The following is a 14,335-nucleotide window of genomic DNA, read 5'->3' on the forward strand; positions in this document are numbered from 1 at the left end:
CTGACAACCCAAAAGCACATATAGGCCATTAAACTATTTTATCCTTCAGCCCTCTGATGAAATATCAATCAAGATAGAAAAACATGTTTTTCTGTACATCCATGAGAGAGTCCATGTTTGGTCATGCATTTGGAATGTCCAAAATATGGCCAACTTGTGCTCTGTGACTGCAAAGTCTTTATTGCTGGATTGTGCTGAATATATCATATGTAATAGCCTGCCGGTTGTGTTCTATAATAGAAAGACAGCTGTCTGGAGAATAGAATGACTCTCCACAATAAAGAATTTGGGCATCCTTGTCATAGAGGGATATTGTTTTACAGACACAGTGTTAACTCAATCTCTTCCTCCCACTCCCCCCCCCCCCCGTACTATCCATTTTTGGCAACCTTTGTGCAGGAATTAGGCGAACTTCTGCAGACACGGCTAACGGAGAGGTGGATTTTACAAGTTTAAACTCACCATACAGAATGACAAATTTGACTTACACCGAGGAGGAATTCAACAAACTTATAAACCTGAGTGACTATAACATTCAAAATAACAAGGAACTGATTTTGCAAGCTCTGCAGACAGCAGTAGAAAGGAGAAAAGCCAGCAGGAAGCAAAAGCAAATACAATCAACATGAATCAATCAGGTGGGATTTTTCAATTCAGTCCCCATTTACAGTGAATGGTGAAATCTGCCCTGGCGATCTCAGGGATAAGGGTGGGCAAGAAATTAAAATAACAACAGCAGCAAAATTAAAACTGCATCATTATTCTTATTCTGAACTTTGATGGGGACATGGGCACCCATACATACCGTATGTGCTTGTCTTTGGATGAAGTGTCTGCTTCCCCTTAAGTGAAGGGCATGTGGAAGTTGGTTCCTCCAGCACAGAAAGAGGGATTGTCAGCTGGGCCAGCCTATATAATTTCCTGCAATGACAACATTGCACTGTTTTTGCTTAACATATTGTATTCCAATTGCTTACATCAAGCATGGAAAACTTGAGACCATTGAGACTTTGATGTCCTACAACTTCCACCATCCCTGACTATTGCCTCTGCTGATTGTGGCTGGTGGGATTTGGAGTCCAACGATGTCTGGAGGGCTGCAGGTTCCCCATCTCTGGCTTAGGGTTCATCCAGACTTCCTTTTGTGCCGTGTTTCTAGGAATAGGTCCATGCTTTAAAGTGCCTTGTAAAATTGCTCTTTACCTCTGAATAGGAGCAAACAGCAATCCATGGAAAATCCGAATCATCATTTGTTCCGATTCAGTGTTAAATAGTGGGATTTTGCCGGGGCAAATAAAAAGTGCTTGGACGCGGTGCTTTAAAGTGTAGACCTGTGCTTGTAAAGCGCAGGGCAAAAGGTAAGGCCATACATGGAACTGCAAGTCTTGCAACTGGGCTTTCATTTGGTGAACACAAGATGGCAGTATAAATTAAGGAATTAAATCATAATCATTTAAAAATCTTTGGTACTAGAGAGCTTTCACGTTTGTACGTAGTAATAACAGCTTGCAATGTTAGATGAAGACTCTGCACCTGTAATGTTTTCGTTACATGTCCACCCTCTTGTGATCTGCCTATTACCCCTTCTACCTGTCATTTATCCATCCTTCCACCCTGATAGTAAAGGCAGATTGATCACCAGGAGAGACTGGAGTGAAACCACCCATAAAACCAACAGATTCTTGTGGGACAGTAAAGACTTAGCAATTTATTATGGCATAATATTTTCTACTTCATCAGATGCATGAAATGTTATCCTGCGTTATATAAGTTTATAGATATATGCACAGGGTTTTTGTGTGTGTCTATAAGGTGTGCTTTTCTGCACGTAATTTCCTCACAGTTCATCTGATGGACTGAATGTAGCCAATGGAAGTGTATGCTATAACAAAAGTGCTCATTTTACGCTGCTGCAAGACTCTTCAATGTTTTGCTGCAAAAGACTAACACAGCTCCTCCTCTGAAAACAACCACAACCACGTGGGCAGATGCACATTGCATTTATCTGAAAGGGGCAAGGAGTATTCGCAGAATTAACCCATGTGCCTCTCACTCAAGATGCTGTGGAATAAAAATGTGTGATACAATGTGATAGTCATTGCCATGTGCACTGCAAACTGAGTGGCAGTTATGTTCAAGAGGAATTCTGGCGCAGAAATAGCTCAGAAATGAAAGAGCTCCTAGTTTAGATTGTACCCTGGTACCTGCATATCTTTCTCCACCAGGCAAATAACAGTTTTGAGGAGGGATTAGACTGGGGAAATGGCTAAACACTTCCTCCCGTGGCACTGCTTTGCTGACCTGATTTCCTTTGACATGCAGCTGCTTAGAACCTCATTTTAACCCTTGAAGGACAGCTGGTTAATGTCTTGTTAAGCCCTAAGACACCTGGCGTGATGTTATTGTTGTTGCTGTTCTTTTATAATGCAGTTAGAGATTTAAAGTCCTTGCAATAATGGGTCAGCCATGTGCCTCTTGGACCCTTGTCCCTCTTGGCTTACTGTACTGTATGACTGAGTGGATCTGAGGATGGCCAACCATCCAGAAAGAAGTAGTGGTCCAATTCAGGGGGTCCCAAACTAAGACCCGGGGGCCGGGTGTGGCCCAATCACCTTCTAAATCCGGCCCGCGGACGGTCCGGGAATCAGCTTGTTTTTACATGAGTAGAATGTGTCCTTTTATTTAAAATGCATCACTGGGTTATTTGTGGGGCCTGCCTGGTGTTTTTACATTAGTAGAATGTGTCCTTTTTTTCAAAATGCATCTCTGGGTTATTTGTGGGGCATAGGAATTTGTTCATATTTTTTTCAAAATATACCGGTAGTCCGGCCCCCCACAAGGTCTGAGGGACAGTGGACCGGCCCCCTGCTGAAAAAGTTTGCTGACCCCTGGTCCAATTACTCCTGAAAAAGTCCATCCTGGAAAGAGCTGAAAGAGCTCAGAGCTGAGATGGTGAATAAAAATGGACCAGACAAAGCTGAGGCTAAAGAAGACATAGAGAGGCTTTGGAAAATAATATTGATGGAGGACTGCCAGAACAGGAGAGTGGAATGGTAAAGTTGGAGGCAGTAAATGATGAAATGGAGAGGACCTCCACACAGGTACCTGGAGGAATGAAAAAGCCAAATGGTGGAGTTATGGTGTTGGAGGAATGCGAATGAAATCACAGACCAAGAGATTAAGAAATATCCTGATTTGGCAGAGACAGAGCCAAGAAAGAAAGGACTCTGCGTACAATTGAATATAGAGGAAATAGCTACCCAAACTCTGGTAACACTATTAGAAAAAGAACAAAATAAAAAAATTCCTTCCAGCAGCACCTTAAAGACCAACTAAGTTTTTTATTTTGATATGAGCTTTCGTGTGCATGCACAATCTGAAGAAGTGTGCATGCACACGGAAGCTCGTACCAAAAAACAAAAACTTAGTTGGTCTTTAAGGTGCTGCTGGAAGGATTTTTTTTATTTTGTTTCGACTACATCAGACCAACACGGCTACCTACCTGTAACTAGAAAAAGAACAGAAGAAGAGGAATTTGAAATCCACACCCCCCCCCCCAATCAGGCCATCGGGAAATGGGATTGGAAGATATGGATCTGGGTGTGAATAAATGAATATGAAATACGTATTCGAAATGTTTTTAAGATTTTTTATTTTATTTTATCATTGCTCATTGCCCTGGGCTTCTTTGGGAGAAAGAGCAGGATATAAGCATAGTAAATAAATAAAAGGTAAATGTGTAATTTACTATCATCAGTGCTGGGAGTAATTATTGTGTATGCAACTCTGGACTGTCAAAATGAACTGAGGAAATGGATACTGCTTCCAGAACCTATTAATGCATGTTGCAAAAGACTAACACAGCTCCTCCTCTGAAAACAACCACAACCATGTGGGCAGATACGTTAAGCAAAGTTAGTGCTTCAAATGTAATTTTGCTGGAGTTCCTTTATGAGCATCATGCCCCACATTAAGAAATGACTAGCTAACTTGGCTTCGTGAGGCAATGCAGGGTCATAAATAATATCTGAATGGCAGAGGCCCACAGGGATGCAAGAGGACAGGTTTTACTAACATATACTGTGCCAGGTGGTTTTTCTCCTGTTTAGCAGCACTGACAGTATAGATGGTTTGTTCGTGGATGGGTGTGGCTTGTGGAAGCAAAGGTATGATTTACTGCCACTAATGCATGGCACAATAGATGTGTATGCAGATGGCGCCACACATAATAATAATAATAATAATAATAATAATAATAATAATAATAATAATAATAAATTAGTTACAGGTAGGTAGCCGTGTTGGTCTTCTGTAGTCAAAACAAAATAAAAAAAACCTTCCTGTAGCTCCTTAGAGACCAACTAAGTTTGTCATTGGTATGAGCTTTCATGTGCATGCACACTTCTTCTGTTTCAGTGTATCTGAAGAAGTGTGCATGCACACGAAAGCTCATACCAATGACAAACTTAGTTGGTCTCTAAGGTCCTACTGGAAGAAATTTTAAAAAATAATATATTATTTATACCCCACTCATCTGGCTGGTTTTCACCAGCCACACTGGGCAGCTCCCAACAGAATATTAAAAACACGATAAAACAGCAAACATTAAAAACTTCCCTAAACAGGGTTGCCTGTTGGTAACGAAGCAGAAATTTGTGGTTGCCAGGACACTGTCCATCCTCTCAATGGAAGCATTGTACCTCATCATGTTTTGCACCCCTGAAATTCAGTGTAATAATATCTTGCTTATCTCTCAAGCTTGGAAGTATGGCGAGGATGGGGACATTGTGCAGTGGACCCTCTGGATATGAATTAAATTCGTTCCAGGGGTCCGTCTGCAACCTGGAAAGTCTGTAGGAAGAGGTGCTGCTTCTGCGCACGCACGCGGTGCAGAGAGCACTTCTGCGGATTTGCGGCAAAACCCGCTATACACTTCCAGGTTTGCTGCGTCCTAAACCCAAAAGTTACGTACCCAGAGCGGTATGTAACTAGAGGGTCCACTGTACATGGGGTGCCTTGGAAGTGCAGCAGAAAGTGGTCCTCTTGATTTTGGAGCTGGGGGAAGAGAGTGGCACTGCCATTCTCAGGCCCTCTGATACTCTTCAAAACACAAAGAAGTGTTTGGAGCCATCTCCAGCCCCTCTCAAGCTCCAGGTTCAAAAGGAGGGCCTGTGTTTGTTGAACTGTGCTTCCGAGGCACTTGGAGTAGCTCAGATGGGCAGTGGGGATAATATAGGGACTCTAAGGTCAGGAGGAATGCAGGGGTTTGTCCAGAAGTTGAGGAGGAAATAGGTCACCTGTACAAAGAGTGGAAACTGATGCTGCATCCAGAACCTATTCATGCACAGGATGGAGCTAATCTTGGTGTGGGGTGTTGCAAAAATGGGAGGGAGGAAAAAGAATAATCTGCAATGACAGGGTGCTGAAAATGGCATTGGATCATCAGCACCTATGACACTAGTACACAGTCTTTCTGGGAAATGAATCAGCTTATCAGCAACTGGATTTATCAGTTTGATAGAAACTCTCAGTGTGGCAACATTGGTTGCCTCATGCAGTTACAGTGCCATACAAGAACTACAGCATCTGCAGATGCCGTTAGGCATGTAAGAAGAAACATGAAGGAAAATCTTTGAGGCAAAAAGGCTTCACTTACGTCCCAGCCTAAAAATACACCTACACTGGACTCAGAATGTGGCTTCCCCTCTCTGGCTTGAGCACCTCCATCCCTCCCTGAAGTTGCTCCGTTGCTCTTGAGGTTGAGAGTAAATGGTTTCCTATAGGTTCAAAGTTTAGCCTCTTGGATGCCCACTTCCCCCTCAGGCATCAGGTCAGGAATACCTTGTAGGAAGTGCTACATCCTGGTTTGCTCTATTCTATCTGCTCCTTGCATTCTCTGTAGCCCTTATTGACTGACCAATAGGAAGTGTGACATGTGATCACTAGCAATGATGACCTCTGACGTGGGCATGCCCAAGAGTCATGGAGATGAACAGGAGGCTTTAGTTACTGGTGGGCTTCTTGCTGGTGTGTGGTCCGTCCGCAACCTAGACGGGGCATCTTGCTGGAGTGTGGTCCCACTCCCAACCATTTCAGCGCAGCTGCTTTGACTCTTATTGGAAAGGTGCACCCCCTAGGCTCTAGCCCTGTGGATTGGCCATTTATTCATCTGAGAGAGGAGGGGGGCATTCTACATGGAACTCTTCCTCTCATCATTATTTCACTGTTATGTTCTGGGGCTGAGCCCTGGCACTCAACATAGTTTTCAGAACCAATCCATGGCTCCAATTAAGCTCTGATGAATTAAACCAGTCTTCAAGCAGACCTGTGAACTTAGGGAGACCCTGTTTCAGAGCCTGATCAAATGGGACAAAAGCATTATAGGGAGTGACCACAGGAACTTGTAAGCAGGCACTCAAGTACAAAATATGTCCAACACTAATATTACACAGAGGAGGAAATAGTGGCCACGGACATAAATGGGAAGAGTGATGTCCATCTCTCACCCCAGCCCCAATCAGCAAAGTTACCATATAAAGTTTTGGAGAAGAGCCAGTTCTTTTTTAGAACAGGGAAATGGATATAGACAAAGAGTCAGAGGCTGGTAGCTGCCATCAGAGATGGTTTCCCGTAGATGGCCAACTTTAAAACTTTGGGATAAATTGGAAGTGTGACACTTGCGTATTATTAAACGGATCTGACATTTATTAAATGTGTATCGCTTCTTATGGCACTTATCACAGGGTTCCCCCCCCCATAGGCTGCAAATATTAATAAACGTTTAAATAATAATCATCCTAATCATATATTAATCAGGTGTGGCTTTTGAGGTGGGGCACTGCCTTCCTGGCTTGACAGACTCTGGGTGGGTCAGAGCAGGGTGGCAGCAGAATGTGAGTGGGAGAAAGAAGAATTGGGTTTTGGTGGTTTAGTAAGTGAAGGCCTGTCAATATGAGAAACTAGGTATGCAATTGGAGTTTCCCTATTATCTGCCTTTGGCTGCTTCATCACTCTATCCTGGACTTTGATCTTTGCCTGCCTTCCTAATCTTCACTCATGGAGGATTTTGAAATTATTAGGAATGCTTTGGAGTGTAGTGGAAAACTAAATAAATTAGGGCAGGGTTGCTATGCCTCTAGGGTTACTCTGCTTGCAGGAAGGATGGGAATGGCCAGTGTAATAGTCTAGGTCAGGCATCCTCAAACTTTGGCCCTCCAGATGTTTTGGACTACAATTCCCATCTTCCCTGACCACTGGTCCTGTTAGCTAGGGATCATGGGAGTTGTAGGCCAAAACATCTGGAGGGCCGCAGTTTGGGGATGCCTGGTCAAGGTGTTGTTGTTTCCTCCCCTCCTCTTTTAACTTGCAGTGTAGTATATGTATTCTGAAATGTGGCATTCACCTCTGAAGTCTGAAGTGGGACAGTCTATTCCCCTTCTTCAGAAATTCTACCAGCTTATTCATTCTCAGCCTCTTAATTCCATGCTTGCTGAATTTGGAATTTTCTTTGCTAAACAGAGCAGCCATTGAAGCTTCTGAGTGAAATCTGAACAGCATGGCTGGGCTGCCTTTCAGTTAGTGGCAGCCGTCCCTTCAGAGTACGTTTTAAGTGAAACAGGTTCAGGCCTTAAGTTATTTTGAGAGCTAATGAGCCCAAAGCCCTGGGTGCAGTTAAGATATTCTTAGCTGTGCATCCGTGGAAGGGAGAGGAATCCATATAAGTTCCCTTTAACCTCAGTTCATCCAGGGATGACATCATCACTGACATATTTAATGCTGCATCATGTAGAGATGTGTTTGATGAAAAAGGACAGCTGGTGGAATAGGCTTTCTGCTTATGCCTCTGTCTTCCACCAGCATATATCCTTTGCTGCAGGTCTGGGAACAGGAACATAATGCTGACAATGCCAAATCAGGGCATACAGCAAAAAAGAGGCAGCTGTATTTATGGTGCAATTTTGGGACGGGCCTCTGTTTCAGGGCATGTAAGGGCAGCCTCCTTCCTTTCAGTTTGGCATTGCATGTACTACAGTGCTCCATAGTTACGGAGGCCCTCTGGTCTAGTAAATCTCTATTTGACCTTTGAGGGAGATCTTAGGGGTACACGTGGGCACCATTTCAGATGAGGTGAACAAAGGGATTTCAGGAAAAACAAGATTCTCAACAAGATTTAAAAGCCTGCTCTTGAATATATTCAATGTTATATTATATACCCCCTCCCAAACAAACCCTCAGTATATTTTAAGACTGGAATGAAAACTGTGGTCCTCCAGATCTTGTTGGACTACAATTTCCATCATCCATGACCATTGGTTGCCAGAGGTTGGAGTCCAACAACATTTGGAGAGCCACAGGTTCCCCATCCCCATTTTTAGAACTTTTTGTGATTAGTTTTTGATACCTCATAATTACAATGTGATATACATGGATCAAACAATATTTATAGTGTCGTTAAGTACAGAGGTTTGGTGCCTTGGGCCTATATTTAGTTGCATATATACTTAGTTCAGCTATTTCTAACAATAATAAGTATGTGGAAAGAGAACTAAACATATTGGCATTTATTACAAGTAAATTCCAGGGATGCCTTTGAAGAAATCATGTGCTTACACATGGCATTTATTTATTTACAGTATTGTGGCACGCCACCCCAGTCACTGAGTGGTGCAAGATTCCAGAGGTTCCAGCTGCTTCGATTCTCTTGGAATGAAGGATGGCAGAAACTGGTGTCTTTATAATATATGGTTTGTTTGCAACCTGAGCCTATGATGGAGGGGCTCACAGCATTAACAGCCCACTAAGTTATTGCTTCTCTCGTGGCCACAGCCTTGGATTCCAGCAGAAATCAGGCATGACTCTGTCTGTCTGCTGCCCAGCCTGCTTCCTGCTTCTAGCTCACACACCTCAACTTATAGCTCTCACACACTACTACCGTACCAGCCAGTGGAGGGCATTTGCCCTCTGGTGCAGAACCACTTCCTTTGTTATCCTAACAACCCATACATAGTGGGCCACTAGTAAGAAGTTCGCCTGGCTATTCCAGTAATTGAATCCTTGCTGGATCCAGGAACTCAGACATACAGCACACCCAACTCATCCTACTGTTCTATGTGAATGACCTCAAGCTTATAATAACCAGCCAGTCAACAACAAGCACAATTTCTCATTTGTATACCTTTCTAGGCACCAGCTTGCTAATTGTCATGGGAGTGTATCCGAAGTTCTGCGAGTGGAGGACAGTTGCACACTGAAGTTTCCCTCTCCACTGTTGCCCTCATACCTCCCTGAAAAGCATCTCGAGGGTCAGGGGGACTCACTGAACACTGCAGGCTGTCTCTTACAGGGTTTCTGTGGGAGGAGAGGAGTCATCCCAAACTGGGTGAAGGGATCTTGTGCTGCTTGTGCAGAGTTCCTAATTCCTGCTCTCCTACATATGACACTGGCCACTCATCTCTGCCAGAGCAATTCCATCACTGAATCTAGAAATGTGTATAATTTCCAGTTGTGTTTCTCAAATCTACCATGATACTTCCTCCTTGCCAAGACAATTATCTTTAGTAATAATCCCCTTGACCCATTTCCCCCCCAATACAGTACTGCTGACATGCCAGATGCTTCCAGTTCCAATAATTAGTGAAAGGAATACTAGGCTGTCTTGCCTGTAATTGCATCAACAGCTACCATGCATTCATAAATATTTGCCAATCCCTTCTGGCTATAAGCTGACAACTCTAATACAGGAGATATTTCCATACTAGTTGAGCCATCAAGTAGGGAGCTATAAGTCATTAGTATATCTGTCATACGTGTTTGAACACTTAGTCTTCTCAAAACATGGCTAGGGTTCCCATATCTCAAAGAGTAAAAACCAGGACACCCAGAAAGTTGTTGAGCTTTTTTTTTCAGACCCATAAAACACACAATTTTTTAATTGACTTGCCTAAGATCCAGGACAAAGTAAGTACCACCTTTCTGGAAGCCGCCCCCCTCTCCCCGATGTCAATTCCGCCTTTGAAATCCCAGTAATGTCAGGGAAAATCCGGACGTATGGCAGCCCTATGACTGGCTGAACTGCTTTTGAAGATTATGGTTATTTGTTTTTCTTGTCCCAGTAATGTGTTTTCTTTTCTGTTGGTTTCTGACATCTTCTTGTTCTGGTTTTGATGATTTTTCCCGATGGTAGGATGAAGCGCGAGATTTCATTTGAAAGCAGATGAAGGAGAAAGGCAGTTGGCACAAAGAACGCCAGGCAGTTAGTTTAATAATGAATAAACAAAGTCAAATAAAAGTGATAGCTTTAGGAGTCTGTGGAGAAAACAAGTGTATGTCTCCAGGAATGACAATTTTTAAAATTAGTACAGTACAGGAACTGCTGGCAGGTTCAGGCATCCCCTATGTTAAAATAAACTCAGATTCTGCCACAAAATTACACAAATTCTGCAAAGACGAAATCCCAATACAGTGATCTGATTCAAGTTTGCAAATAAAGCAAACGTGTGATAAACTGTGTAACTCCCAGAACATGCAGTTGTCCAGATCCTGGCCTCATGTGCACCTGGAAGCTCACTAGTTTTGGGGAACATTAGCCTGGCAGTACAAATAATTTGCCTCCTTAATGACAACTGAAGTATTTCCCCCCAGAAAGTAACATGATGCTTTTTCTTATCATGGAGAGAACCGAGTGTTACAGGCTGCAGTTCTATAAGCACTAGCCTGGGCATTTGCATATAGTACAGTATTGCTCTGACAGGCATTTGCCGTATGACTTCATTCTCAAAGCAGTCTGAGAAAATTGAGCCCTCTCTCTCATTTCTTTGAAAAGTGTTTAGAATCAGGGTGTCTGTATAATATCTAAGGTAATCCTGGCTTTTTCCTGGTGATAATTAAGATTAACAATGTTTTGACAGCATAATAGGATAATTGCTGGATTACAGTATGAAGGAACCTGCTGTATCATATTCCATAATCCAAAACAGCATTAATAAAGATCAAGCATTCCCGCTACAACAGCTAACTAAATGTCTAAATGCTGTTTTATTGGGTTTAGTTTACAGGTAATTCATTGTAAACCACGCTACGCCACTGATGCCAATAACCTCATGTATTATTATCATAATTATTATTACTATTATTCATTTTATTTCTATGCCACTTTATATTTTTAGGGGGGGGGGGAATCTGAAAGCGGATTTGTTGTTATTGTTTAGTCGTTTAGTCGTGTTCGACTCTTCATGACCCCATGGACCATAGCACGCTAGGCACTCCTGTCTTCCACTGCCTCCTGCAGTTTGGTCAGACTCATGTTGGTAACTTCGAGAACACTGTTCAACCATCTCGTCCTCTGTTGTCTCCTTCTCCTAGTGCCTTCAATCTTTCCCAACATCAGGGTCTTTCCCAGGGGTCTTCTCTTCTCATGAGGTGGCCAAAGTATTGGAGCTTCAGCTTCAGGATCTGTCCTTCCAGTGAGCACTCAGGGCTGATTTCCTTCAGAACGGATAGGTTTGATCTTCTTGCAGTCCATGGGACTCTCAAGAGTCTCCTCCAGCAGAATAAAAAGCGGAATACAACCTACATTAAAACATCAAACAAAACAATTTAGAATAAAACGTTGCTGAAGAAAGTCAAATATAAAATCAAATGTACATTCAAAGCGCCATAATTAACAGGAAACTAAAACATTTTCTTAAAGATTTCAAAATAGAACATTGCAAAGGGGGTCAAGTACAGAAGGCACATTTAACATAGCAAATATTAACATTTCAAAAGAAAGCATTAAATGCACATTTAAAACAGCAGTTCCTAGGATCTTCTTCAGGAGTCATTTCATTTGGTTTTATTTTTTATGTAATCATCACTGTCACGACATAACAATCGCCAAATGTTTTATATCCTGCTGAGATGCAACCTAGATTTCTACTTTTGATACTAAATACTGTATTCAAAAAGGGATCGTAACAAATCCTTAGGGATCTAGATAGTTCTGCTCCAGCACAGGCCCTTGGAATCCTCTTTGCACACTGTACTTCGAAGGTCAGCACTTCCTACAATAATCTGGAAAAAGAGCAGGGAGGGAGAGCATTTTCTGAGGAAAAGAGGAGGAGGAATCTCCACAAAAAACTAGGTTTGATATGCAAAGATGCCACATATTCTGTGCTGTGATCCGGTCTGTATGTGCATGACCTTCTTGCTCAAATTACATATTTGACTGCAGTTTAGGTACAAGAGTGAAAGTGGTAAGGCTGGGCAACAGCCCTGGCAACAGACAAGATATGGAACAGCCCTGTGGGGAGAATGGGGAATCCTCCCTTTCTGCAGGAAACCCTTTTCAAGCCCATCTTGGGTGAGATTTCAGCAGACGTTGTTGGCATGCTTTCAGGCCAATCTTGAAACCCACATCATCATCATCATCATCATCATTTTTATTTTGTATAGGCCTACCGTCTTTCTATCGTACAATACTCAAGCTGAAGAAACAAAAAATGTACATCTAATGCAATACAAAAATGTGATAATAAAACATAATTATAAAATAGGCAACCTACATCAAAAAGTAACATTCAACAATCATTAGAATAGTATTAAATAATAATAACAACATATAAAAGTTAAACAGAAATCCACTCAACAGTTACAACAAACAATTTCTAAACTATAATCAATAAAACAATGGCAAGCCACAGTACATAAAATAATACAATACAAATTGAGAAGCAGAGACAAGAGGGTGGGACAGAGCAGGTGGAAAAAGGCCTTGCCTGATGGAGTCTCTCTCCTCACATGGCAAGTGCTTGAGTGTAGTAAACCTGCGGCGTAACAATCCATGGAGTCCTTAGTTGGAGATAGTGAGTAGAAATCAGTGGGACTTGGAAGTATTTAACTTGTCTGAGGGGGGAAAGCCATGATTCTGAGGAAACCAAATTTTGTGCCAAAGTTCAGACTCCATGCGGTAACGTTCTCTCAGATTTCCTGTTTCCACCTGCCAGTTATGAAACTGAAAAATAAAGTTGAGATTTTGAAGGAGGCGATTTGCGTGATAGGATTTGGATTCCAGGCAGCAGAATCAAATGAATACTGAACCCCTGCTCGCCTCCCTATGGCCAAGGTAGGTCAATGAGGAGCAAGTAGATTCGGTAAAGTGAGCCTGTGGTCACCTCAACAAGCTGATGTGGAGTTTCTTGAGAAGGCAGCAAATTGTTAGATATTTAGGCTGTTTTTTTTATTGTATTTTGACTGTCAAGAATGCAGGAGAGAGCTGCTCATGAGATTTTCTGCTCCAGGCCCAAAATAAATTAGCTGGCCTTGGGTAATTGACATATCCTCCATATCCTGCAAAAATTACTTGGTTGGTCCTGGGAAGAGAAAAGCAGCAGCTCTCTCTCCATGTGCTTAACAACTGTTGCCTTCTCTGCTCCAGATTTTCCTGCTCCACCCTGTTTCACTCATGAGTTTCCCTCCCAAATACATACAGTAGTACCTCGAGTTGCAAACGTCTCAGGTTACAAACGCTTCAGGTTACAAACTCTGCTAACCTGGAAGAGTTACCTCAAGTTGAGAACTTTGCCCCAATACAGTGGTACCTCTGTATAAATGGTAAGCCATTTATATGGGGGTCTAAATGGTAAGCCATTTGGAGTGTACAACAGAATTTTTTTGGGGGGGGGGAATTAAGCACTTTCACTCCAAGTATCCTCAGTTAAAGTTCAGTTACATAGGATTGTGTATAATTTGCAGTTAGTATAGGAATAAATGCACAGCACTACACATACTGAGTTGTATCTGATTAAATCATACCCAGGGTACACATACTGAGTTGTATCTGATTAAATCATACCCAGGGTAGACCTGTTGAAATCAGGGCATATAGCTGACCTAAGTCCATCGAGTTCAGTGGGTCCACACTGAGTATGACTAGTTTTCCCTCAATGCAAATTGTTATAAGGATATAATGGCGCTCGTTATGTTCAGCATTTTCTGCGGAAGAGCATTCATTAATGAACACATGATGACAATTCTCACCTAGATTGCATTATGAAATATACACCTTAACTGCAGCTTCACTAATTAGAATTCAGGTTGCTATAAAAGTTGGTGCTATTCTGGGAAGGAAACTTGTGACAGATAATGGCTAAGAACCTGTATTACCACTGCACCCTCCCCTATCTTCATCTTGAGCAATACCCTCAGAGGCACATAGGAAGCTGCCTTATACTGAGTCAGACCATTGCTTCATCTAGCTCAGTACTGTCCATACTGGGTTGCAGCATCTCTCAGACAGGGCTCTGCTTTCTCAGCTGAAGATGCCAGGGGTTGAACCAACAACCTTTCGCGGGCAGAG

The 14,335-nt window shown here is 42.4% G+C and overlaps 1 protein-coding gene across 4 annotated transcripts in view; it reads left to right on the top strand.

Moving 5' to 3' along the window:
* Positions 1–13,068, top strand: part of LOC118083493 (cytosolic phospholipase A2 delta-like) — a 38,903-nt gene extending 25,835 nt beyond the window's left edge. For 3 of the 4 annotated variants that reach the window (XM_035111996.2, XM_035111981.2, XM_035112005.2), the window contains 2 exons: positions 400–638; positions 8,634–13,068. In XM_035111996.2, the coding sequence (XP_034967887.1) occupies positions 400–629 (230 nt within the window). In that variant the 3' untranslated portion in view covers positions 630–638; positions 8,634–13,068. Of the gene's footprint in view, positions 1–399; positions 3,351–8,633 lie in introns of those variants that run through there. The other variant, XM_035111990.2, reaches the window with a different exon arrangement.
* The last annotated feature ends 1,267 nt before the right edge of the window (positions 13,069–14,335 follow it).

Source organism: Zootoca vivipara, chromosome 1 (assembly GCF_963506605.1).
Source record: "Zootoca vivipara chromosome 1, rZooViv1.1, whole genome shotgun sequence".
Lineage (NCBI taxonomy): Eukaryota > Metazoa > Chordata > Lepidosauria > Squamata > Lacertidae > Zootoca > Zootoca vivipara.